The 26,176-nt window shown below is 46.0% G+C and overlaps 2 protein-coding genes across 8 annotated transcripts in view; both read left to right on the forward strand.

Annotated features, from left to right (window-relative positions):
- The window catches only part of LOC122526790 (growth factor receptor-bound protein 14-like), a 25,108-nt gene extending 3,617 nt beyond the window's left edge, over positions 1 to 21,491 (forward strand). For 2 of the 4 annotated variants that reach the window (XM_043650319.1, XM_043650322.1), the window contains exons 6-12: positions 1,188 to 1,277; positions 1,351 to 1,512; positions 13,684 to 13,938; positions 14,132 to 14,233; positions 18,985 to 19,253; positions 19,913 to 20,006; positions 20,332 to 21,491. In XM_043650319.1, coding sequence (XP_043506254.1) covers positions 1,188 to 1,277; positions 1,351 to 1,512; positions 13,684 to 13,938; positions 14,132 to 14,233; positions 18,985 to 19,253; positions 19,913 to 20,006; positions 20,332 to 20,649 — 1,290 coding nt within the window. In that variant the 3' untranslated portion in view covers positions 20,650 to 21,491. The remainder of the gene's footprint in view (positions 1 to 1,187; positions 1,278 to 1,350; positions 1,513 to 13,683; positions 13,939 to 14,131; positions 14,234 to 18,984; positions 19,254 to 19,912; positions 20,007 to 20,331) is intronic. The other 2 variants (XM_043650320.1, XM_043650321.1) reach the window with 2 other exon arrangements.
- Positions 21,492 to 21,800: 309 nt separating this feature from the next.
- LOC122526796 (protein grindelwald-like) lies at positions 21,801 to 26,170 on the forward strand. Of its 4 annotated transcripts, none has more exons than XM_043650337.1 (5): positions 21,801 to 22,034; positions 22,899 to 23,212; positions 23,890 to 23,943; positions 24,028 to 24,182; positions 25,014 to 26,170. In XM_043650337.1, the coding sequence occupies exons 2-5, from the start codon at positions 22,981 to 22,983 to the stop codon at positions 25,419 to 25,421; spliced, it is 849 nt and encodes a 282-aa protein (XP_043506272.1). In that variant the 5' UTR covers positions 21,801 to 22,034; positions 22,899 to 22,980; the 3' UTR covers positions 25,422 to 26,170. The 4 variants fall into 4 exon arrangements, with proteins under 4 accessions (XP_043506272.1, XP_043506271.1, XP_043506270.1 ...); XM_043650336.1 differs by having other exon boundaries at positions 21,801 to 22,030; XM_043650335.1 differs by having other exon boundaries at positions 21,801 to 22,026.
- Positions 26,171 to 26,176: the final 6 nt, after the last annotated feature.

Here is a 26,176-nt window from a genome sequence, read left to right on the forward strand (position 1 = left end):
AGTTTTAAGTACATTTAAGCATAACTCAGGCAAAACTAATAATTAATTTATTACCTTTCGATAATTTCTATCCAGTGATATCGTACTGACGAGTTCAAAAAGAAAGCGACAAATTTTGTTGTGTACGGTGTGGTCACTCGTTATGGTCCGCAGTTGACAGTACAAGTGGTTAACCTCTTGCGCTAGAATAACGTGCCACGCACGTTAAATACTTTTTTGTCCCAAATTTGCAATAGTTTCTCAGTTTTAAGTACATTTAAGCATAACTCAGGCAAAACTAATAATTAATTTATTACTTTTTAATAATTTCTATCTAGTGATATCATACCGACGAGTTCAAAAAGAAAGCGACGAATTTTATTGTATACGGTTTGGTCACTCGTCATGGTCCGCAATCAGTTGCCAGGGCAAGTGATTAACCTCTTTCGCTGGGAATGACGTGCCACGCACGTTGAGTATTTTTTGTCCCAAGTATGCAATAGTTTCCCAGTTTTAAGAATATTTAAATATAACTCAGGCAAAACTAATAATTAATTTATTACTTTTTAATAATTTCTATCCAGTGATATCATACCAACGAGTTCAAAAAGAGAGCGACGAATTTTATTGTGTACGGTTTGGTCACTCGTTATGGTCCGCAATCAGTTGCCAGCGCAAGTAGGGGACATGGTACTTATATCGGAGCTTTCTTTTTTTTTGTAATACAAAATATAATACAGTACAATATGGTTGAAATAAATAAGCTATAATAGAATATAATAAATATAATTATAACGATCGTAGATATTCGTTTGTACGAGATATAATAACGTAAAATGGTATAATAGTTGAACAGTGACGTTTAGAGTGAAAGCTACAACAACGACGTGGGTAAAATATAGAAGAATTTCAAAAGTCAATTTTGATCATTTTCGTCATCGTACGAGGTCCAATTTTTTTCATTTTTTTTTTTTTTTTTTCCTCTGTTTCGAAGCTACATACGCTATGGGTACCCGGTTTTACCCTACTTTCCCCCACGTCGTTGCGAGTACGTCGCGAATTCGATCGCCAACTTGGCTCCTTCGTCGAAGCAGCCAACGTTTGTGCTGCCGTTGATCGAACCGTGAAAATTCGTGAACGCGCGCGAACACAGGGAAAACAGCCTGCGAGCTGTGAAAGAATGTAAACGAGCAAGTGTCGCGTTGCAGCGATTCTTTTCCACCGAGATGATCGACGTTCCAGCGGTGATCGCGGACGACTGCCAGACTGCGTTGGCCCAAGCGGAAGCAGCTATACGAGTGAGTGAAGATTCGATCGATTTTCAAGCCGGCTAGCAGCTCGCTACGCGCGCGTTTAATGCCGCTCCGTCAGCCATCGCTTTTCCACCGGTTTCAGAGGTACCTCGAGGACGAGCGAGCGACCGATTATCCGGAGATATTCGGCGTTGCCTGGATACGGAACAACGGACGTTTGAACGTCTGGAGGAGGATCCACCTGCTCCTTCGAGATCGAAAGCTCTATCAAACGAAAAAGGTAAGTGATCTGCCGAAGCGAGAGAACGCGCGAGCGTGTGCTATGCAGCGCAGCTAGTTACGCAGAAAGAAGGTCAAGGGAAGGAACGAGTCGAGTCATCGCCGCGACAGACCAAACGACTCTCTCTCTCTCTCTCCCTCGCCCCTCTCTCTTTAGTTTCTCTTTTCTCCATCTGTACACGCGCTCGATGATCGATCGTACATTCGCGTGCCAATCTACACGCAACGTACAGGGTGGAAGGAAAAGTTTGTCCGTGGATGAATTCGACAGCTTTCTACATTTGCGATGTGAATGAAACCTGTCGCAGAAAATTGATCTTGAATTTCAAAGTCAAACTTTTCCCAAAAAGAAACAAATAGGTGGCAAAACTGATAGTTCTCTTGAAAAATGGCAAAAGAGTTTCTTAATCATCTAGCGCGCGTGCTAACAGCGACTAACTTCACTATGGTTCTGAAATTAGGTTTCAATAACGTTTGACAGTGTGAGTCTAAATAATCGAGTGACAAAACCAACTGTTAACTGTTCGCTCGAGATGTAAAGGTTACATCCACGGTTACGTCCCATTTGCCCACTGCAAATTCACCGGTTTTCACGAGAAAACGCGAAACCATCGCGTACACCTTTCTAAGACAGTTTCCGCTTTCCTAGTTCCGCTTTCACCCATCGTGGATCGTCGAGAGTCGCCGCGCCGTTTCGCTGCTCTCGCCATTCTCGCGTCGCTCAGCTCTCCCCCACCGGGAGGTTCTTTCCTCTTTCGTCTCTCGCATCTCGAACGTCTTGAATAAAACTATACCTACGTATACGTAATTATAATTGTTTAACGTGGTTGAATAATTGATAATCATTAACATCGATAGCAAGAAAATGTAATATTTAAAATTTAGAAATGACGTAGAAAGAACTAGTCAAGCCTGGTCACGAGATATTCTAAAATGTCTAAAGTTTGCAAATATGTTTTATTTAGGTAACGAGATAGTAATTAATTACTTTGGTGTGCTCGTCGTTACAACAAAAATAAAAAAACTTGCCATTTGTTCGTCACTGGTATAAATCAAAGCTTCGTCAAAGCTAACACGAGGGATTAAAGATATTGAAGAATTAGGTTGACTGGTATTTCCTCGATCCACTGTCAAATCTTGTGAAAATAAAGACAGCATACTTTTCATAACATAAATCTATATTACAAGAAAGGGGGAAACGAGATATTTTTCCATAGTAATTAACGCGTGCCCGTATGATTGATATATCTTTGAATTCGCGGTGTACGTACATATATGTACACGTACGGAGAAACGTGTGCCCTGTCCAATAAAATAAACGTATAAATGTAACGCGAGGGATCCATTAGCGTTAGGCCCATAAAGTAATTGCGAAAATTACTTTGTGGAACCAGCCTTTCGCCCAAGAAGACACATTTCGGCCGAAAATCATCTCAATCGCGTAATAAAGAAAGGGCACACAAAGAGAGTCGTTTCCGTTTTATTAAAAGGGCACCAAGGGTGCCCTACTCGCTACCGCAGTCTACTTGGTTACCAGTCTACTTTTCGCGCAGTCGCATCACCTCTTGGCGTCCGTCGCCTATCATTCCCACAGAAATATAATATAGTCGAACAGTCGATCACAGAGTCGAGACAAAGATTTCCAGATCGGCTAGCAGCCGTTCCAATCGACAAGACTCTAGCTCTAGCTAGAGAACAAACGAGACAAGACGAGACGAGACGAGACGAGACGAGACGAGACGAGACGAGGTACGCTGTTACGTATATGTATGGTACGTACACGTCGCCGATTCGAAACGAGCCTGCACTCTGGCGGGGCGCGCCGCAGAGCGGCGAATCAGCCGGGGCTGAGGCTGACACACATTCGCCCTGGCAAAAGAGCTATTCTGCTAGGAACGCTACTCCCTGGGTCGACGACCTGCCTTCTGTCGCTTCCTCTTCCACCACCTTCCCTCCACGGCTCTCCTTTCTCTCCTCTTCTCTTCACTTCTCTTCTCCGCCGCTCCACACTTTCCTCTCTACCTCCTCCCTCCTCCTCCTCCACCTCCACGCTTCTCTTCCTCCGCTCTTTCATTATTTTCCATATACAGTTTCCCTCCTTTCTCTTTTCTCGCGCTTTTGTCAATCCTCTCCACCTCGTCGTCTCCACGTTTCCTTGCATTTTTACGCTTTGCGTCCCCGCTGCTCTTTCTTCCACCGTTTCTCTCTCCGCTCTGTTTCCTCTCCCCCCCGCTGCTCGGTAATTTTGGCATTCGTTTTGATCGCCTCTGCTCCACTACGATTCGCCGAAACGTACGAAACTACTTCGCGAACAATTCGACGAACGAGAGAGTTGGCGACCCTTTCTCTCACCCTCTTTCCCTCCCCATCCTTTGTTTTCTCTCCTCTGTCCGCGATTCGGACGCGGAACCACGACCCACCGCGGATCGAGGCTCGCGGTTCCGGAACGACGAGTCTGGCGACAGGGAAAACGCACCCAGCCCTTCCCCCCGCCCCTCGAGAAATGAAAATCACCAAGTTTCTACGACTGGCTTGTTGCCCGTTAGACGCTCGCGGCAACGTGCGTGCGTTTCCAACACTGACGATAAAACTAGAAAACTGGTCGAAACGACCAGTTTTTGCAACTCGTGTTGGAGATTTCACGGACGCTCGAAACAGTTTAAAGTTTTCTAGAAATGATTTAAATGATTTGAAAAGAAAGAAAGAAAAAAAAAAAAAAATGACGCACAACTTCTTCGAAAAGAAAACAATGTGCTTTGAAATTCAACGTTGAACACCTACCAGAATGGTCGAAATGACCAATTTGTAACTCTTCCGTCGGATATTTTTACGGATGTGAGACGGTTTTTAAAATTTTTAGAGAGTCGAATAATTTTTCGTAAAACGTACGAATAAAAGCTTATACGCTCTCCATTATATTATATTATATTATAATGTGTAATATATAGTATTATATTTTATATTGTAACCCAAACCTAACCCAAACTCTTCTGTCGGATATTTTTATATATATTGTATGTTATATATTGTAACCCAATTATATTATATATTATATGTATATTATATATTGTATAATTATATAATATATATATTATATTATATATATTATATAATTATATTATATATTATATGTTATATGTATATTATATATTGTAACTCAAACCTAACCCAAACCTAACCCAAACTCTTCTGTCGGATATTTTTATATATATAATGTATATTATATATTGTAACCCAATTATATTATATATTATATGTACATTATATATTGTATAATTATATTATATATATATTATATATATTATATAATTATATTATTTATTATATGTTATATGTATATTATATATTGTAACTCAAACCTAACCCAAACCTAACCTAAACTCTTCTGTCGGATATGTTTACGGATGTGAGGCAGTTTTTAAAATTTTTAGAGAGTCGAATAATTCTTCGTTAAATGTACGAATAAAAGCTTATACGCTCTCCATTATATTATATTACATAATGTGCAATGTATAATATCATATTATATATTGTATTGTAACGGTTTTTTAATTTAAAATCGTCGTTTTTTTACTCGCATCGCCGTAGATAGCTCTAGCGCCAATTCCGCTGGTTTTCGTCTGTCGTTTCTCCCCCCTCCCCCCTTCCCTCCCCACCCCACCCTCAACACACGCCGGTTGCCACGCCGTACCGGTACCGGTACCTATTCGCCACTCCGTTTCCCTCGTTCAAGGTGTTGGACAAACACAATGCGCTTTCGCAATGCGCGCGCGATATCACATTGCGTCCGCTGCATCCACGTCATTGTTCGCGTCCGCGGTGCGTAACGCACCACTATGACCGGAGCGGGTTCGTGGTTTTTCGTTTCCATCTGACACACTGGCCAACGCCGAGAGTCTGCCCAACTCTCAATCGTCTCGCGTCCACCATTGGTCACTTCCCCCCCCCCCCCCCCCCGACGTTGTTACGTTCACGTAAGGCTGTAATTAAAAATTACACTTTACAGGTTTACAGAACTTTTTGTTTGTTCGATAACAAAACGAGACACTCCCGGTACTTGTACATACAGAAATGTTAAAATACTGGCTGTCGCACTTTAACGCTGCAATGCTACGTTACCCATGGTCTCCAGTTGAGCGTCCCCCTTTTTTTTTTTGCCAGTTAAACGTCCGTCGTTGTTCTCACCAATTCTTGGAATTGGTACTATCCTCACTCTACGCTACCTTACCACGCGGTCGCGTGAAATATGACTACTTGCACACATGCACTCACACAGGCACAAAACAAGCGATATACATATATGACAGCGATATTCGTGTCCGCTGTCCGATCTCGATCTGTGCACGCTTTACTGGGGAAGCTACTCTGTGTATACTGTCTGTGAATCCTTTTTTACTGCGCTTATACAGGGTGGGCCAAAAATCGCTTCCTACTAAAATAAATCCGTAATTTTTTATTTTTCATTATACGTTTAATAAAACTAGTTCTGTTTTCTCATATTATTTCACGTTTTATTAAAAATAAAAAATAAAAAAAATTTATATCGTTAAAAGTATTTATATTTTTATAAATTTATATTTATAAAAATAAAAAAAAAAGAAACAGATGGGGAAAAACTTTTGGCCAACCGTATACATATTGTATACCCTTTCCGACTCGTAGCTTTTTGGTCGCCGGTGAAAGACCTTAGGACGAGACTCGTACGTGACTAATTTCTAAACGGACGACGCGAATCCTGCGAGATCTCTCGTTTCTCCGATCGCGTTCGATCGTAACGAACATACATATGCACGCTGCTTTTTGTTTTTATACTCGTTTATCTCGTCACGCTCGATTCTCTCTTTCTCTTTCTTCTACCTTAGCAACGCCTAATTATCAGCGGCCGATCGAACTCTCGGTCGATCGAGATTTTGCAACGAACCCTGAGAGCGACGGTGCGCTCTATCGATCTTCCCGAGAGTCAACGAGGAATTCTCAACGGGTGTTTCGACAAATTTTCTGGGTTAAGGTGTACTCGAGGTAAAACGAGAGCTCGTCGTCGTCCTCGTCTTCTGGCACGCGGCCGAAAGGTGTGGATTTTCCAACCGCGTAACCGTCGTTTTTAGTGTCATCGGCCGAAATACGCGACCTCTCCGCCTCCCTCCATTCTCCTCCTCCTCCTACTTCTCTTGCTCCTCGTTTTTTCCCCATTTCGTTGCTCGCCACTCTGTTCAGAGAGACGCGAACGCGAGTCAATTTCCCCGTAATTTCATCGCCGGGCGAACGAAACGAAAGAAAATACGAGCAAGCTGGCCGTCGATCGGAGCAACGGCCGACGGAGCCGAGCGTCCGATCAGCGGGGAGCTTTCGGTTTGGGACGCGTTCGCCATGTTCGAGTCGGACTCGCGTGCCTACGTGCGTGCATGCATGCATACGTACGTACATATGTACGTACGTATATCGACCCGTCTCGAAAACGTTCGATGCCTTCGTTTCTTATGAATCGAACCGCGCGTCTAATCGATAACTACCGAGTCGGAGTAAAGAGAGAGATAGATAGTTAGATAGATAAATAGATAGATAGATAGATAGATAGATAGAGAGAGAGAGAGAGAGAGAGAGAGAGAGAGAGAAAACGAAAAAATCGCCACTATTGCCGCCATCGTTGCGGTGTCGTAAAACGGTCTCTGTTTTTTTCTCTGTTTCCGAAGCGGCGAACGAAATTGTTCCTTTCCTCTCTCTGGCTGCGGACGAAAGGCTACTCTCGATCGAATCTGCGGTTGTTTCGTCCCTTTTCTTTCTTTCTTTCTTACTTTCTTTCTTTTCTCTTTCTCTGTCCCTGCCCGAAGTTCAAAAACGCCAGCGACGAAAGAAAATTTTTTGGCTTACAGGACGAAAAAACCTTTGAATATCTCCCCCTCGCCCGGCTACGATTCACGACGCTCGGTCGACGTTCAAAGTCGTTCTCGAACGCGGTTCACGGAACCGTGAAATCACGTTTTCCGAGAAATCGTTTCTCCTTCCTTTTCCTGTTCCTCTTGCTGTTCCACCCTAATTTCGAATCGCTATCGATCTCCGACGACCGGCACTCTTTCGGCTCGACTCGGTTCCCGACCGACAGTTTCCGGTCGGCGGTGACGCGACGCGACTACTGGCGTCTCGGACGAAACGATCGCGAAATGAAAACCGATCGGCCGGTGAATTCTCGCGCGTGCGGTAACACAACCGAGGCGTGTAAAAGCCGAGCTGCGGAAACCGAAACGTGTCCGAGCTACGGACAGAACAGACGAACAGATGGTGGGGCTGTTGCTACTGAGAAGGAAAGAGAGAGAAAGAGAGAGAGAGAGACACACACATACAGACACAGAGACACATAGGCGAAAAAGGCTTACTCGGTCGGGCACACACAGGGGAGATCGGGTCGAAGAAAACGGGGGTGGTGTGGGCAACCGGCAACAGCCAGCTGACTCGCTCGGGAGTGTTCGTGAACGACCGTGATCGAATCGCGAAACAGGGAAGGAAGTCAGAGAGACGAGAGAGAGAGAGAGAGACAGAGAGACGGAGAGGGAGGAGGGGAGACTGGGAGGTAGCGCAGCAGCGCACGTCCGATGCAGTCTGCCGCGACCACCGGGAAACCAGCTGACTGGTTGGTTCGGCCGCGTTCGCGGAATCGTTCGGCAGTCTTCGGATCTTTGTTCGTCTCGGTGCACGAGGCTACCGGCGAGTCGGCGGCGGCGAGCGACAAACCTTCCCGTCAGTCGTCGTTTCGACACTGTCGAAGGGTAACGTGTCCGTTTATTTGTTACCTCTTCGGCACGCGATCTCTTCCTCCTCCATCTCCTCCATCTCCTCCTTTTCCTCCTCGTCGTTGTCGTCGTCGTCGTTGTTGTCGCGACGCGCGTTACCCAACACAACGTTCGTCGTACCCAACTGGACGTCGTGCGCTCGCGGCCATCTCGACGTCAAGCAAGTCGGTCGTCTCGGTCCGACGGCCCCATCTACTCGCGATCCGTGCGATCCGAGTTGCTGCGATCCTTCTCGTTCCAAGCTCGACGCGAGCAAAGAGCCAAGACGCGATTAGCGTCGTCGCGCAGTCTGCTCGTCGTTACCGGTAGTTTGCCTCCATATCTGCTGCGTTCACCCCGCCGCCACCGTCGCCGCCGCCGCCGTTGCTACTCGTTCCTCCCCCCGTTCGGTTTTTACACCCATCCACCCACACACTCACTCACTCACTCATCCGTTCATCCTCTACGTTACACGTCTCTCTCTCTCTCTCCCTCTCTCTCTCTCTCTCTCTCTCTCTCTCTCTCTCTNTACACGTTGCTCTCTTTCTCTCTCTCTCTCCCTCTCTCTCTCTCTCTCTCTCTCTCTCTCTCTCTCTCTCTCTCTCTCTCTCTCTGTTTCTGTTTTTCCTTCCCCAAAAGTCCTTGTCTATCCGTCTGATTTTCCACTCGCTTTTCTCAATGATCTCCTGGTTCGTGTTCGTGTTCGTCACGTAGTCCAAGGAGAGATATCGCCTCTTTGCCAACTTGCGAACTTTGTGGAACGAAACGTCGTTTGATTTCTCGTCGAGTGATTTCCCAGAAATTTTTTATTTTTCTTTCGCTTACTTGGTGCTTTCGTCCTCGGTCCAAGACCAAGACTAAAACTAAAACTACAAAGACTACAACGACGGCGACGACGACGGCGACGACAACGACGACAACGGCGACGACAACGACGACAACGGTGACGACGGCGGCGGTGAGGGCGACGTTGCGTTTCAAGGGAAAGAGCAAAGCTGAAAAGAAACGAAGAGGGAAACGAAGCTCTAGAAAGAGAGAGAGAGAAAGGAAGGAGGAACGACTGCGAGAGAGGCTCGAGCACCGCGAGTGAAGCGCTATGAAATCCGATCGGCACGATAGGTCGGTATTCCCGAGTGGAAAGGACGCGGCGGTGTCGCGTAACGGATAGCCGTTTCGTCCATCATCGACGACCAGAAAAATCGTCCAACTTCTCCTCCACTCTTCCATCAACCCGACTTGTGCATTTCCCAAAATAATCGCAAGAGTCGAGAGAGTTCAGCTTCCCGAAGGATTTCCAGCGAGGACCTCCGAAAGCCGAGCCGAGTCGAGTCGAGTCGAATCGAGTCGAGTCGAGTCGAGGCAAGTCGCCGCGACTCGCGGTGTCGTCCCGGTGGTAAGTGAGAAGAAAACATTCGCCGCGCGATCCAACATACATACTTTTCTTCGTCTCTCGTCTTCTTTCGAAAGCCTCTCGACGACGCACCGAGAGAGAGAAAGAGAGAGAGAGAGAGAGAGAGAGAGAGAGAGAGAGGCACGATGCTTCTTTCTTTCCCCGTGCCTCTTGGAGAGTCCAGCGACGAAATATTCCTCGACGAGTAGTGCGCGCTTCGAGTGTCAGTCCGATACGGCACTGCCCCCGCGGAACGATCGACTATCGTTCGGTATAGTGGTCGCGGCGATAACGACCCGATGGGTAACGAGACCACCGTCGACGTTCGATTTAACGCTGAACGTACCAACGCCCGGTCGAAACGACTGGTTTTCGACATTTCGCGTCCCTTTGTTCATTTAAACAACGAAACGATTTTTTTTTTTTGTCTCATTATCCGAAAGTCATTTCGCGCGTTCTTTCTTTCTCGCGTGCATTTTCGAGTCGGACTGCCTGAATGTCGTAAAATCACTTGTAATTTTCGTCAAAAGAGACTCGCGTTCTCCGTGTGAAAAGTGCCGGTTTAAAAATTCCGTTCTTTCGTTTATTTTTACTGTGTATCGTTAGAAAAAAGAGAGACGGACAGATGTAATATTTTCTCTCGTTGTCCGAAAGTTATCTCGCACGTCGTTTCCAGTGTGGATCAAGTTGTCAATTACCTGCGTGCGAGAAAGTGCCGGTACACGTTTGGCGTTAATCCCGGATCCGCTCGAGCTTGCACGCGAGAGGGACGCGAGTCGAGAGATTTCCGTGCAAACCGAGCAACATTTTGAAACGTAGTTTCAAACTCGTCGGCTCGTTGGCGAAACAGACAGACTGGGCAGCGAAGAGCGAACGTGGGTCGAAACGCGGGCCAAGGTATCGAACGGCAGGGTTTGGTTGATAATTTAGTAATAAAGCAAGTGATTGGTCAACGAACATGATCCGTTCAAAGAACGTTCGTTCGCTACCCGAATCGTTCGTTAACCGATCACCATCGACCGGCAGTGAAATACGAGTGTACAAATTTCGCACGCAGCGTGAACGTCGCGGTGTGATGAAAAGTGTTCGTTGTCGGAATGGTTTATGAACCGATCACCCATTGTACAACGAAGGCCGCGTTAACGATCGACTTCGGAATCGGAATCGAAGTCAACCGATTGTATCGATGCCGGTGTATCCTTGTTCCAGATCGTGGGACACGCGAATCGGGAATGATCGGTTCGCTCCGTCGACGATTCGAGCGTGATCTCTCTGGAGACGTTTGGTTGCTCGTTCTACGAACGCGATCGCCTACCCCATTTTTCTTTCTACCTGTGCGTCTCTGTCTATCTGGCCTCTGTATTCTCGTTCTCTCTAGTTCCACGAGATACACAACGCGACATTTTCGTCGATGGGATTCGCGCTTTCCACCCCAAATTTCTCTAGTACATCGAAACGTAAACTCTGCTCGGTGAGTAGAGCTACAGATATTTAGCCGAGATCGAGAGCGGAGCTGTCCGCTAATGATCTCGCGGACGATCCTCGCCGATCCTTCCGACGCGAGTCACCCACCGATCGGCCGATTTTTTTTCAGCACGCTCGTTCGAATCTGATCCTCGGATCACGTCTCGTATCTCGTTTCGTTATCGCCTGGCCGGTTCCAAAGCCACGCGAAACGTCCTCCCACGCTCTCGAATCTTTGCAGAACCGACTCGTCCGGTTCTTGGCCGATCTCCCGCTTCCTCCCCGCTGCCCCTCCGTTGCCCCGAGTGGTGGTCGACGGTCTCGACCGAAAGCACGCGACACCGAGTCTCTTTGGAGAAAAGAAGAAACTCGAATCGACAACACTTTGCGAAGAAACTTTGAGAAAATTGTCTCGAGCCGGCCGATCTCGATCGTTTCGTCCTACTCACGGATTTTTCTTTCTTTCTCTCTCTCTCTTTTCTTCTTCTCTTTTCGTCGCGTGCGTTTCACCGTTGGTTTTTCTCCTTTCTCTCACGGATTTCTACCGTTACAACGTTCTCGCGTTTATTATCGTAATCGCAATACGCTGGCGTGGCCCACATACGCCCGTTTCACAGTCGACGATTCGTTCCTCTATACATATATCTATATCTATATCTATATCGTCAGTGTAATTTTCTCTCTCTCTCTTTCTCTCTCTCTCTCCCCTCTTCCTCGGTCGTGACGCGTTCAAATTTATACGCGCAAATTTGCGCAAGTCGAAATTTCCAATTTTCACCGTACGTTCGCTGGAAAATTATCCACGCGAATCTTCCTCCCGGTGATCGACTCGCGCGGTTTAATCGCGCGCGCGCTTCCGACGTTACTCTCTCTTTAATAGTAAACCGGTTTCGCCTGGATCCTGTGGTTACGCCTTTGCCCCCTTTGATACCTTTCTGCGATGGTCGTCGTCGTTTTTCCAGCTCGAAATCACCGAAACGCCTCCGAGAGACGCCGCCGTGGCTTCAAATTCGCCGAAAATCGTCGACCGATCGAGATGAGCGAACCGAGCGAACAAACGATCGACGCTCGACGCTCGACGCTCGACGCTCGACGAACAACGGGCAATCGTCGCGATAACGAAACTTCTGGTGGTGTTTGCCTTCTAGCAATTGCTATGGTTCCGTTTTCTTTTTACTAGTCGAATTCGTGTCATCGTCGTCCGTACCCTCACTACGCTGCATCTAAAGTTTCAATTGCAAAAAACTTGTCGATTTATTATATTTACCACTTCAGAATTATGCATAATCGTACGGAGGATGACGGAAACGTGTTTTTTTTAAATTAAAGTAAGTAACAATCGGATCGAGAATTTTTGTACACTTTTTTAAATGTAAATTCGTACAATCGTATATTTATTAATGCTAATAGTGCACGTTGTTTGATCAATGTTTTTAACCATTCGTTTATATCTTTTAAATGCTTGTTACTTAGTATCTCCTTAGTATCTCTCATACCTCATTACAGTTGAAACATTTTTTATATCATCTTTTCGTACAAATGGGTACGTTTCTTTATCCGTGAAAAATTAACGAATGAATAAATAAATAAATAAATGCCAGACAATGGAGAAAAAATGAACAAAGCATGGAAATATCGCTTTCGAATTTGTATTTATTGAAAAAAGAAGAAACACCGTGGGCTATACGATGCGGATGTAAAGCCCATAGGTTCGGTTACACTGGTAATTTGATACAAGTTACATAGTTACAGAGTTCTAGTTACATGGAGATTCTGGTAGTCCGGTTATATAGTTACATAGAGACTCCTGTATTATTAGGGAATTAGGTAGCTGGTGAGGCAGAGTGAGTGACGGAAGTTCGTGAGTTGTACGAGTCCCCACATACTCGTCCACAATCGGGACTGATTGTTAGAGTAGACGCTTAACTGAGCTGTCCAGGTATCGCTTGTGCAAGTGTCGTGTTTTTCACGCGTAAGATGGCATAGAGAGAAATAGTCCCAATTCCAAAAGATGGTGGGCATAGCGGCGGACGCTTAAATGGGGAAAGGTGTTGACTCTTTAGTTGAGGGAACTGCTGTCCAATTTCTAGTATAATAATTTTTTCAAGATTAATATTTTTTTATTATGTTTATAAATTTTTTTAGATTATTCCCATATATTTTTTCTTCAACAAGACATTCATTATTTAATCTGTCTAATCTTTATCATTATGATCAAGATTTTTTATTTATCAAATATTTAATTTAATTATCCAGTTAATTTTTTAAAACATTTAGTTCCATTAAATTCTCCCAAGTTTTTTATACATTTTATAGTAATTATTGAATTACTAGAATTAATTAGATTAATTATTCGACCTTGAACTTTATCAATTTGACATGGCTTTCTGGACATTTAATTCTGGCGAGACGTTGTCGCAGAGTGATTTCAGTTATAATCTTTTTAATCTATCGAGGGGAGGAGAGCCGATTACATTAGGATAATATACACTGCCCATCGATATTTAAGCTGCTCAATCTTGATGGCTCCCTGTGCTTTCGATTTCGATTACAGAAGAGCAGGCAAGCGTGCCCGTTGGTCCACCTGTCGGACTACACGGTGTACAAGATCGCGAACGCCAGGAAGAGGTACAGGGCGCCGTTCCCCTGGGGCATTTGCTTGAGGCCGAGCAGCGGCCAAGTCGCCGACGCCATCGTCGCCGAGTCCAACATCACCACCGTCCACGCGGGAGAAGCCGGGCTCAAGGTCATTGCTTTTCACAGTGAAAAATCCCGCGCCTGCTGGCTCACGGCCATGAGGCTCGCCAAGGTAATCGAACCAGCTTTTACCGGCCACGCTTTTCCTTCCTGTTGTGTGTGTCTCTCTCTCCCCCCCCCCCCTCATTTTATTTATCTGTCCTTCGTACCTTCATTTCGCGGAGGAGAACCAACGACACCTCGCTTTCCCAACAGACAAATCGCGTCGAAACGTAATTAACTCGTTTATTTTCGTTTGATTGCAGTACGGCAAGCAACTCAGGGAAAACTACAGAGCCTTCAAGAACAAACAGTGTGAACAAACCGACGGTCCAAAGGATCGATACGTCAACTACAACGTGTCCAACGTGAGTTGAATCGCTTTCCAACTATGCAGACTTTCGCCGATCGGCGATCGCGTGCGAGAAGCGCTAGCCGGTATGCGCCGCTCCGCTCGAGTCGCTTTCGATCGGCGGGTCACGGAGGCTCGCGATCCGCGATCCGCGATTTCATTTCCCGGCAAACACTCACCGGGGAAAGAAGAAGAGAAAAGGAAAAAGAAAACGAAAAAGAAAAGAAAAGGGGGGAAAAAAGTATGCGCGGCGAAAACAGCGAGTGGAGAAGTAAAGAGGCGAGGCAGGCGTAACAGAGTGGGGCGGAGCGGGACGAAACAAACGACCAAAGAGGAGAGCGGAGAGGAGAGGAGAGGAGAGAAAGAGTGGGAGGCGGTAGAGTGTGAGCCGAGAGCGCAGCGGCGGCTCGCGTCGAAGCGGAGTTTCGAAAATCGAGCAAAACGCCCGAGGCGGTTAGTTGTTGCTACGCGGCGACTATCGATCATCTAGTAGGCAGAAGAGATCGAGAACGGCAGGCACGCGGTGCGTCTCTCTGCTCGCGAGTCTCCGGGTGCAGTGCGTGCGCGTGTTGCGCGCAGAGCCGTGCCGAACCGAGCCGAGCCGAACCAAGCCGAGTCGATCAATTGGCGAGAACGTCGCTCGTTCGCGCGCTCGCTTCGTCAGCTGGCCCGTCTCGTGCACCCGGCACGTGGCACGCGTCACGCGATCAACGTGCGTCCCCGTCCTGTGCTCGCGGTGGTTCGCGATCTACCGATGCAGCGGTGCTTTCGATTCCCGAACAGGACGACGAACAATCGCGACGTCCTCCACTCGATTTTCTTCTCTTCTCCCCTCTTCTCTTCTTTTCTCTTGTCTCCCCACCAAACTCGAGCGGGCGCACGTTCTTCTCTCCCTCACCTCCACAGGCTCCTTTCGTCGAGTTAGTTATTCTCGCTCCTGCCGCAACTGAATTGAATCCAAATTGAAATTCGAATTTGAACATGGTACGAATATTCCACTTCCAAAGGAAGCAAAAAAGATATTCCATCTCGCCAACGCGTAGCCAATTACAAAACAGAGCGCGGGCACGTTCAAAGTCGTTTCTCCGAACGTTCGAGGCTCGTGTTACCTCCGTTTGAACATGGAATAATGTGCATCACGGCTGCGTTAATCTCTTGCGCTGGAACGACGTGCCACGCACGTCGAGAATTTTTTGTTCCAAAATTGCAATAGTTTCTCGTTTTCGACTATATTTAGGTAAAACAAGTAATAAATTTGTTACTTTTCAATAATTTCTATCCAGTGATATCGTACCGACAAATTCAGAAAGAAAAGCGTCGAATTGTTGAGTACGGTTTTGGTCACTCGTTATGGTTCGCAATTAGTTACCAGCAAGTGGTTAACCTCTTGCGCTGGAATGACGTGCCACGCACGTCGAGAATTGTTTGTTCCAAAATTGCAATAGTTTCTCATTTTCGACTATATTTAGGTAAAACAAGTAATAAATTTATTACTTTTCAATAATTTCAATCCAGTGATATCGTACCGACGAGTTTAAAAAGAAAGCAACGAATTATTGAGTACGGTTTTGGTCACTCGTTATGGTTCGCAATTAGTTACCAGCAAGTGGTTAACCTCTTGCGCTGGAATGACGTGCCACGCACGTCGAGAATTGTTTGTTCCAAAATTGCAATAGTTTCTCATTTTCGACTATATTTAGGTAAAACAAGTAATAAATTTATTACTTTTCAATAATTTCAATCCAGTGATATCGTACCGACGAGTTTAAAAAGAAAGCAACGAATTATTGAGTACGGTTTTGGTCACTCGTTATGGTTCGCAATTAGTTACCAGCAAGTGGTTAACCTCTTGCGCTGGAATGACGTGCCACGCACATCGAGAATTTTTTGCTTCAAAATTGAAATAATTTCTCATTTTCGAGTATATTTAGGTAAAACAAGTAATAAATTTATTACTTTTCAATAATTTCAATCCAGTGTTATCGTACCGACGAGTTTAAAAAGAGCAACGAATTATTGAGTACGGTTTTGGTCACTCGTTATGGTCCGCAATCAGTTACCAGTGCAAGTGGTTAACCTCTTGCGCTGGAATGACGTGCCACGCACGTCGAGAAATTTTTTGTTCCAAAATTGCAATGTTTTCTCAGTTTTAAGTATATTCAGGCAAAACAAGTAATAAGTTTATTACTTCCTAATAATTTCTATCCAGTGGTATCGTGCCGACATGTTCAAAAAGAAAACGACGAATTATTGCGTACGGTTCTGGTCACTCGTTATGGTGCGCAATCAATTGCCAGTGCAAGTGGTTAAACGCAGGTGCGGCGTCGTTACGTAAACCAGTATCACCTGTGCTACGTCGAGTAGTATCGACGACAGCGTACCCATCTACTACCTCGTACTTGGGAGAAACCGCGGCGGGCAGTGGTGCGCACGATGGTAACAAGAGGATTGACAAGAGGACTCTCAATTCCGATTTCCATTCCCTACGAAATCCGCGCGCACCGTGTCACGCCGTCGTTGTACACTGCCGTCGCTCGATGCTCGCCTAGCAACAGGCGTCTCGGGGGTTATCTACCCCTGCCTCTTTCGCCAACGCGATCCTCTTTTGAATCGCAGGGAACACGTTCGTTCGACCGATCGTTAGTTACTTACCACTCCGTCTCGGTCCATTCTTTCTTCCATCTAAAACATGGGTGTCCAACCTTTTGGATCTTTTTCTAGGCCTCGTTGGCCAACAAACATTTGTCGGGTGCCGCGCGTCGTTTACATATTTTTTTTTCTTTTCGTCAGTTCAGCGTAACCTATATTATTCACGAGGACGTTGAAACAAGTTTTATAGCGAAACGATTTGTATTAATCAAAATAATATGAAAATTTTTAACGAGAATATTCGAGCTTGTTTTTTTTTAGATATATCAGTTGATCGATATCTGATTTGATGCAGGTAGTAGCAATACGAAGAGTATTTTCAGCATTCTCGTTCTTATTTTACTTTCTGTGTTTCGTTATATTCGTACGAGGAAAAAAGTCTGCTCGCAAATAAAATGGACACGAACATTCACGGTGAAATTACTCAAATAGTAAAATTCTTAGTCAATTGTTCCAAATTATTATTTTGGTTAGAGAGCGTGAGCCGCCGGTTGGATACGCTTGATTTAGACTTTCTTTATTTAACCTCTTGCGCTGGAATGACGTGCCACGCACGTCGAGAATTTTTTTCGTTCCAAAATTGTAATATTTCCTCAGTTTCAAGTATATTCAAGTAAAACAAGATAGGCAAAACGAATGATAAATTTATTACTTGTCAATAATTTCTATCCAGTGATATCATATCGACGAGTTCAAAAAGAAAGCGACGAATTTTATTGTATACGGTGTTGGTCACTCTTTATGGTCCACAGTTGCCAGCGCATGTGGTTAACCTCTTGTGCCACGCACGTCGAGAATTTTTTGTCCCAAAGTTGCAATATTTTCTCAGTTTTAAGTATATTTAAGTATAACTCAGGCAAAATAAGTACTAAATTTACTACTTCTCAATAATTTCTATCCAGTGGTATCATACCGACGAGAAAGTTCAAAAAGAAAGCGACGAATTTTATTATATACGACGTTGGTCACTCGTTATGGTCCGCAGTTGCCAGCGCAAGTGGTTAACCTCTTGTGCCACGCACGTCGAAAATTCTTTGTCCCAAAGTTGCAATATTTTCTCAGTTTTAAGTATATTTAAGTATAACTCAGGCAAAATAAGTACTAAATTTACTACTTATCAATAATTTCTATTCAGTGGTATCATACCGACGAGAAAGTTCAGAAAGGAAGCAACGAATTTTATTGTATACGGTGTTGGTCACTCGTTATGGTCCGCAGTTGCCAGCGCAAGTGGTTAACCTCTTGTGCCACGCACGTCGAGAATTTTTTGTCCCAAAGTTGCAACATTTTCTCAGTTTTAAGTATATTTAAGTATAACTCAGGCAAAATAAGTAATAAATTTACTACTTATCAATAATTTCTATCCAGTGGTATCATACCGACGAGAAAGTTCAGAAAGAAAGCAACGAATTTTATTGTATACGACGTTGGTCACTCGTTATGGTCCGCAGTTGCCAGCGCAAGTGGTTAACCTCTTGTGTCACGCACGTCGAGAATTCTTTGTCCCAAAGTTGCAATATTTTCTCAGTTTTAAGTATATTTAAGTATAACTCAGGCAAAATAAGTACTAAATTTACTACTTCTCAATAATTTCTATTCAGTGGTATCATACCGACGAGAAAGTTCAGAAAGGAAGCGACGAATTTTATTGTATACGGTGTTGGTCACTCGTTATGGTCCGCAGTTGCCAGCGCAAGTGGCTAACCTCTTGTGCCACGCACGTCGAGAATTTTTTGTCCCAAAGTTGCAACATTTTCTCAGTTTTAAGTATATTTAAGTATAACTCAGGCAAAATAAGTAATAAATTTACTACTTATCAATAATTTCTATCCAGTGGTATCATACCGACGAGAAAGTTCAGAAAGAAAGCAACGAATTTTATTGTATACGACGTTGGTCACTCGTTATGGTCCGCAATCAGTTGCCAGCACAAGTGGTTAAATCATCGGTAACCATCTCGTTTATGCATTCATCTCGTCTCGTCTCGTTTCGTTTCGTTTCATTCGCGAGTAACACCTGTGTGTAGTCGAACGACGCGAAGAGAGAATGGATCGATCGTGCGTCCGAGAACGGTTCGAGAGTAAGAGAGCAGCGCGGTCTGGTGTGTTGCATCCGCAGGAATCGGTACGGTCTCGCGTGGCCATGGACTTTACCGGCAGCGTAGGGAGGATCGTCGACGACCCGAAGGAGGCGAAGAACATCGCCGAGAACGAGGGCGTGAACTGGCGGCGCACCTGGAGGCCGTTCTCGAGGCCGCCGCCGAGCTGCGCGGTGGTCAGGCTGCACGGGCTCGACGACGGTATCCACGTTTTGCAACCGTGGTTCCACAGAGGGCTCAAGAGAGACATCGCCGCGGCAATCGTCCGTGACCAGGGCTCCGTCGACGGGTAAGTATATCCAACATCTACTTTCGAGTCGATTCGAAGTTCAAAATTGGAACCCGCGTGTAATTTGTACAGGGTGGGAGGAAAAGTTATGTTTGCTTAAAAGCAGTGAACTAAAATTTCAGGCTAAAATTTTTTTTTTCTCATTGTATTCTATGCCGATGTATGTAGTTCTCTTGGAAAAAGTTTCTTGATCAGTTTACATTGCGGACGCGTGCGTCCTAACAGCGACGCTTTGTGGTTCTGGATTAGGTTTCACTAACATTTAATTTATCACCGATTGTAGCACCAGTGTCAGTCTAAATAATCAAATGATAAAAATAACTGTCGAACATTATTCGAAATATAAACGTTACGTCCACGCGTCCAGAACCATAAGGTTCGCTGTTAGACCGCACGCATAAAGAGTCCACCGTGGACTCTTTAACGTTTTTACACACAGTTTTGAATTTTTACAATTTTTGAAAAAAGCGTTCTCAATTTCCCACTCTAAGCTACGCGATGTAAAATTATCTTTAAAAAAAAAAAAAAAAAAAAAAAATAGACCAACGATTGTCAAAGAAAATTTTCACGCTTTGAAACGGCTACTTTACAAAGTCGCGCTAGTCGAAATCGTTGGTGCAGTTGCGCTCTTTGTAACAAGCAATAACGTGTCATTTCAGCGTGTTTCTGGTACGCGAGAGCAAGAGCAACTTGGGTGCCTACGTGCTCACCTACAAGTACAGCGAAAAGGTGTTTCACGCGCAGATTCAGCCGGTAAGTGTTTCAACCCGGCCCCCGTAGTAACTTAACCACTTGCGCCTGGCAGCTGATTGCGGACCATAACGAGCGACCATATGACCGTGCCACAACAAATCGTCGCTTTCTCATTGAACTCGTCGGTATGACGTCGCACATTGATATGGACAAAAATTATTGAGAAATGTGATAAATTTATTTATCCGTTTTACTCAAATGTTGTACCTGGAGGAACCGAGGAAATATTGCAATTTTGGGAGAAAAAAATTCCAGCGCAAGAGGTTAAGACCGGGCGAGCCGCGAATCGCGCTGCCTGTTGCTCACGCCATCCCTGTCGTTTCAGGTTTTCGACGAACGATGCAACTGCTGGCTGTACACCCTGGACAAAGGCGTGACCAGGTTCTACGATCTGCTGCAGCTGATCGAGTTCTACCAGTTGAACGCGGGTTGCCTGCCCACCCGGCTGACCCATTACGTGCAGAACGGCGTGCCGGAGATGCTACCGATGCCGGTACCGGTGGCGTTGTCGCAGTCTGACGACGGTTCGCCACCGTCGCCGACGGAGCTCGATCAGCCGCGATTCGTCGCCGGCGGCGACGGCGAGCTTTCCAACAACGCCGCCTCGTCCAACACTGGACTGGTCGGTCACAAGAGCATCTGAAGATAGGAATTCCAGCGGCCCGCCAGCGTCGAGCAGCGTCTCGTCGTCCCGACTGCCGACTGTTGCTCGCTCGACTGCGCTTCTCCATCCAACGGGGAGAAAATCCCCAGCGAGAACGTTCGACCCGCGCGCTCGGGTTGCTGGAGCCTGTGCCTGTGCAGCTACAGCAAGTGGAATCTGTAGCGCGAAAAAGAATTCATCATCACCTCGTTCCGGCGTTTGTTCGGTCACGCTGTTCACGTCAGCGAGACGAGGCAGACAAGACAACAAGAAGAAGATAGAAGAAGAAGAAGAAGAAGAAGAAGAAGAAGAAGAAATCGCGTAACTCGCGTAACTCTCTCTTGGCGTTTGTCGTCGCGTTCAAACTTTTGGCGAATCGATCGCCGATTCGTCGAGGTGTTTCGCCGGCGTTTTCGAAAATCGGCATTGATAGCGGTTCATCAATCCCGACGTTTCGAGCCCGGTGGCATCGACGATCGTTTCCGTCGATCGGTTCGCCGAGGGGCGAACGCGTCGACCAAGAAACGAGAAATCAAGAGCAGCAGCGATCGATAGCCAGCCGTCGTAGCGAGCGAGGAAGAAACAGCGAGGAGGAGATCAATCGTCAGGGTAGTTTGTGCGTTGCCCTGTTTCAGAAACAACGTCTCGTTGGTGATGTCAGAGGGCGATGATTAATCATCGATGCGAATAACGATGAAATATATATAAATATATATATATATACATATATATATTTTGTACGAACCGTGTGGTGTAGTAGAGAATGGACGAATCGAGGCTCCGCGTTTCGCGAGCTCTCGGCGTCCACTCGTTGAACGAAATAAAAAAGTTAATCGACAAAACGGAGGCTCATTTATTTACACGATCGTCTCGTCTCCCTCTGTGTCGCACGTTTTCGGAGAGACCGTTCGACCGTATAGAGGACCTCGGCTCGCAACAGGTGAGCGGCACCCCGAGCCGAAAAGAGAGATACGTGCCGTGCCGTTCCGGCAGGTAACAACAGGCCGCAGGAGAAGAAGAAGGAGGAGGAGCGTGACAACAACGAAGAAGGGGGATCGATGAGACACGCGCAGGCAGAGAGAGAGAGAGAGAGGCGGAGAGGTGGAAATTCAGGTGCGAGTCTCGCCTGGCAGTCGACTCACTGGCGGCGATCCTCAGTTTACCGCGAGCCGATGGACGCGACGCGCGCGCGACTCCATCTTTGACTTTGGCTCGCTCCATCTGGTTTCAATCGTCGCGCGATTTTCTCCACTTCTCTCAATCCCTCTCTTTCTCTCTCTCTCTCTCTCTCTCAGTTTGGCGATCGACGAGATGCTAATCGATCCGACTCCATCTCGAGCGAAAACGATTCGCGAACGCATCCGCAAGGCAAAGTAAGTAAGTAAGTAAGTAAGTAAGTAAGTCACGAGGAGAGAAACAGACGCCACCTGTTACGGCGAACGCGCGGTCGATCGGTCGTTGTTTCACGCAGGATCACACGCAGTAATCCTCCGGAGAGTTTCTACGTCGCAAAGGAAAAAGGCGCAAGACTCGCGTCGGTGGCCTCGACAGGACACCGCCCTCGAAACCGGTCCGGCTGCATTCCCGGATTTCCGCCGATCGTTTGCGCTGTGTTTACCAATCTCAAATACCGGCCAATTGCCAACCATTGGTCGTCCAACGGTTATTCCGTGTCGGACGTTGCGCGAAATATTCGACCGTTTGCCTTCGATCGGTTTTTTTCGATAAACGTTCGTCTATCCACGTAGCGGTACCAGGTACGACCGACCGGTTCTCTCTCCCTCCTTTTCTTCGACCTGTCTCTCTCTCTCTCTCTCTCTCTCTCTCGCGTTTGGCATTTCTCCGATACGCCATAGTGGTAACAGTCGCGCGACGATCGGCAGGAAGAACAACGAAGGCGAAAGGAGCGCGGTCGTACGAGTGTGACGCGTCGGAATTTCCACGCGTCGTCGTCGTCGTCGTCGTTGTCGTCGTCCCGGGCAACGATCGAAGGTTTCGCCTTGTGGCTTCGATCGAAACCGACCTGGCAGTTAGTGGCCGCAAGCAGTGGTAGGAAGCTTGGATCGTTCCGAAGAACGGCATTCCGTGCGCGCGATACTCACCGCCGCGTGCGATGACTCACCGACCGTGCAGTTTCGCCTTTTCCCTCGCGTTTGGTAATCGAACCTCGATCCTCCGACGATACACGTGCGATCGCGCGCCTCCTCGTTGTTAGTGTGTTGCATCGCGCGCACGCGCGCTCCTTTCAGGATTGTCATGATGCCTCCACCGATCCAACGCCGCTGATCGAAACAACCGGACTGACTAATCTAATCGTGCGGCTACCGAAGAATGAACGCGAACCGGCAGGCTGTCGTTGTTAATCGGCTGTTGGTCGTGGGCACGCTCGCGATCGGCGCCGCAGTCGCCGGCCTGAGCCCGCTGGGGGCCGAGTGCGGCGAGAGACGCTGCTCCACCGTCGAGTACTGCAGCCCCTACGACAAACGTTGCAAGCCGTGCTCCTCCATCTGCGACGCCAACGGCCGCAACTATCAGCAAGACGAATGCTTCAAAGATTGTCAAGGTGAGAGACAGAGAGAGAGAGAGAGAGAGAGAGAGAGAGAGTGAGAGCGAAGAAGCAAACCTTTTCTCTGGCTCCCTCTTTTTTCTTTTTCTTTTTCTTTTTCTTTTTCTTTTTCTTTTCCTTTTTCATCGAGTCGAGTCGTAGCGGCGGCGGCACGAATCGATGGTTTCGGTGGATCGATGGGAAAAAAAGGTGAAAAGCTCAGGTAGCCGAGCGGGCCGAGAGTTGCCGAGTCCCCCCCCTTTGTGCACCTGAGCGCCAGGGGGTTCGAGTCCGTTGACTCTACCGCTCCACACACCTGACCACCGACTCTATACACCACGCTCGATGACTCATCCCAAACGACCGCCTATTTGCCTGCTTACCTTCTTTTTCCTTTCCTCTCTCTCTCTTTCTCTCTCAGGAGATCCTCTTCGTCTTGAGACCCTTCTCGCGCGAGTATTCTCCATTTCTTTCTCTCAAACAGTTGAGCGACGCTCTCGGACAGCAACTCTCAGAAGCAGTATCCATTTGCGAGAGCGACTCGCGACAGTTTTAAAACTGTCAAATGGAAAGGGGCCTTTACTTGCCTGTGCTCCTCTCTCCTCGTTTTTGTCTCCCCCCCCCCCCCAGTGACGTCGTTGGAATTTAGTTACCTAGATTACACAGAGTTGGTAATTGGCCTTTTCCTTTTGCAGAGTATCTCCACGACAAACGATACGTTCTCCTGAAGCAGTACGAGGACCTGCGAGGTAAGCGAGAAGGAGAGGAAAGAGAAAGAGAAAAAGAGGGGGAAGGGGGCGAGAAAAGATGAAAAAACCATTGACAATCCGTAGGAGAGGTGGAACGACTGTGGATCCTGGTCGCGATATGCGTCGCGGTAGCCTTCTCGTCTCTTCTGGCGAGTCTCTACCTGCTTGCGCAGAGGTTTACGCGATGGGAGAAGATGCGGACCACCCTGGGCAGAGCTTTCGCCGGCAAACGGAGAAAGGTGAGAAAGAAAGAAAAGCCTCGCGTCCGTCTGACAGCAGCTTTGAGAATTTTCACTCTCTGAGAAAGGTCGACATACTCTCCGAGAGCTAACTATCCGACAGAATAACCGTGTCCATTTGGGAGTTCGTTGTCTCTGCTCCTACTCACTGTGATGTGGTTTAGTTCGAAACACGAGTGTGAGAACAGTGACATCAACGCTGTCATGGAGGTGCAAGAAATGTGTGTCCTCATAGTTGCCCGTGATATTTTAAGAAAAAAGAAAAATCAACATAAAAAGAAGAGTTCAATAATTTAAATTATTATACAATATTTAATATAATTAATTTAATATAATATAATAATTAATTAATTAATATATTAATATAATATAATATTAATTAATTATTATATTAATGTAATATAATACAGTATAATTAAATATTGTATAATATTATATAATATTTATATTCATCTGTAATAATATATATATAATATTTAAATTAATAATTATTTAATTATATAATATTATATAATATTATATCTTATATAATATTATAAATATTCTATAATATTATAAATCTTATATAATATTATAAATATTGTATAATATCATATACACAAATATTATAATATTATATAATAATTTAAATTAAAAGAAGCTAGTTGAATAATTTCACTTTTTGACCACACTTTTCTTTTATTATTCGTTATTCTGCTCGCACGAGAGTACTCCTCAGGATTTCGAAGGAGGAACTCGCGACAGTTTTTACCCTTCAATGGAGACACCTAGCTGAAGAAACGCTTTCTTGTTCGGAGCTGTCGGAGGACTCTGCCGCCTGTTTCTTTTCAGGGGACGTCGAACGTGAACGACGCCAACGAGAACAACAACGATCGATGCAAGACGTCGTCGCTTCGGGACGCAGAGTCTGGCACGTCGAGGCAGCACAACGGACTCAAGCTGACCATGTCGACGATAAGCGCCAGCGTGGCGCCTTCTCGGTACTCGGTGAACGAGACGACGACGACGACGACGACGAACCGTGGCAACGACGTGGCGAGTGGCAGCGCGAGTGGAAGCGGAAGCGGAAGCGGAAGCGGAACCGGAACCGGTAATGCCACGCCAAACACCACCACCACCACCCTGTCGAGGAGGCACCCGAGCGAGGACACCACTCTCGACTACGCTTACGACAATCCAGCAATGACGCCCAGTCCGGAGGTCGTTCAGCACAGAACGAAGCGCGAGAGCTCCTTTTGAGCTGGCTTCGCGACACTTTGAGTCTCGGAGACTCTGTACATACATAACGAGGGCTGTCCCAAAACTATCCGACCTATGCTCGTACTTTAAAACATACCTGTTCCCGGCGGTAATTTCCACGACGTCACCTTCAAAGTCAGGTCCCCTTCGACTCTACGACTTGATTGCCGCGGTCGAACTACGACTTGAAGCAGTCCTGCAAGCAAGTACTTTTCATTTACGGCCAGCTGCTGCTGCGTGGCGTTTTGTTTTATCGCTTCGAATTCAACGGTTTTCTCAGTATTTTGGGATAATAATAATAATCAAAAATGCAGATCCGGATTGTACCGAAGCTGAAGAACGCCGTGCTTTACTAACAAGGAGAGGTCACAGCTGTTGGATCGTCGATTTTAATGAAATTTGGTCTGTCGATTTTAAAGTAAAAATAATTTGACCGTGTCCAAGCATTTCCGTTAATACTCATTATTTACAGAGATATTTAATGTTTTAATCTTCTATCGCAGCTACACATGCTTCTTTTCTTAAAGTTGGATGCAGTGATGTAGTAGCGAAGCTGTAGTGTAATATATTCATACCTGGAAGTTTTAGAAGTTCGAATCCTGCCACGGAAGAACTTTTTTTGTATTATCTCTATTTTTGTTTTCTTTCTTTTCTTTGTCTTTTTCATGTAAAATACTGTGTTTTATATTTTTATAATGTCCCTAGTTATATCGCTATTATTACAATTTTATAATGTGCCTATTATAGAATGCTAT

This window comes from Frieseomelitta varia, unplaced genomic scaffold (genome assembly GCF_011392965.1).
Source record: "Frieseomelitta varia isolate USP_RPSP 00005682 unplaced genomic scaffold, Fvar_1.2 scaffold_192, whole genome shotgun sequence".
Classification (NCBI taxonomy): domain Eukaryota; kingdom Metazoa; phylum Arthropoda; class Insecta; order Hymenoptera; family Apidae; genus Frieseomelitta; species Frieseomelitta varia.

What these genes read in the sequence shown, in the direction of transcription:
- LOC122526796 (XM_043650337.1), top strand. Translation starts at nt 22,981, where the DNA reads ATGAACGCGAACCGGCAGGCTGTCGTTGTTAATCGGCTGTTGGTCGTG. An exon ending in ATGCTTCAAAGATTGTCAAG is followed by an intron (nt 23,213 to 23,889) that starts GTGAGAGACAGA and finishes TTCCTTTTGCAG; the next exon opens with AGTATCTCCACGACAAACGA. An exon ending in GCAGTACGAGGACCTGCGAG is followed by an intron (nt 23,944 to 24,027) that starts GTAAGCGAGAAG and finishes GACAATCCGTAG; the next exon opens with GAGAGGTGGAACGACTGTGG.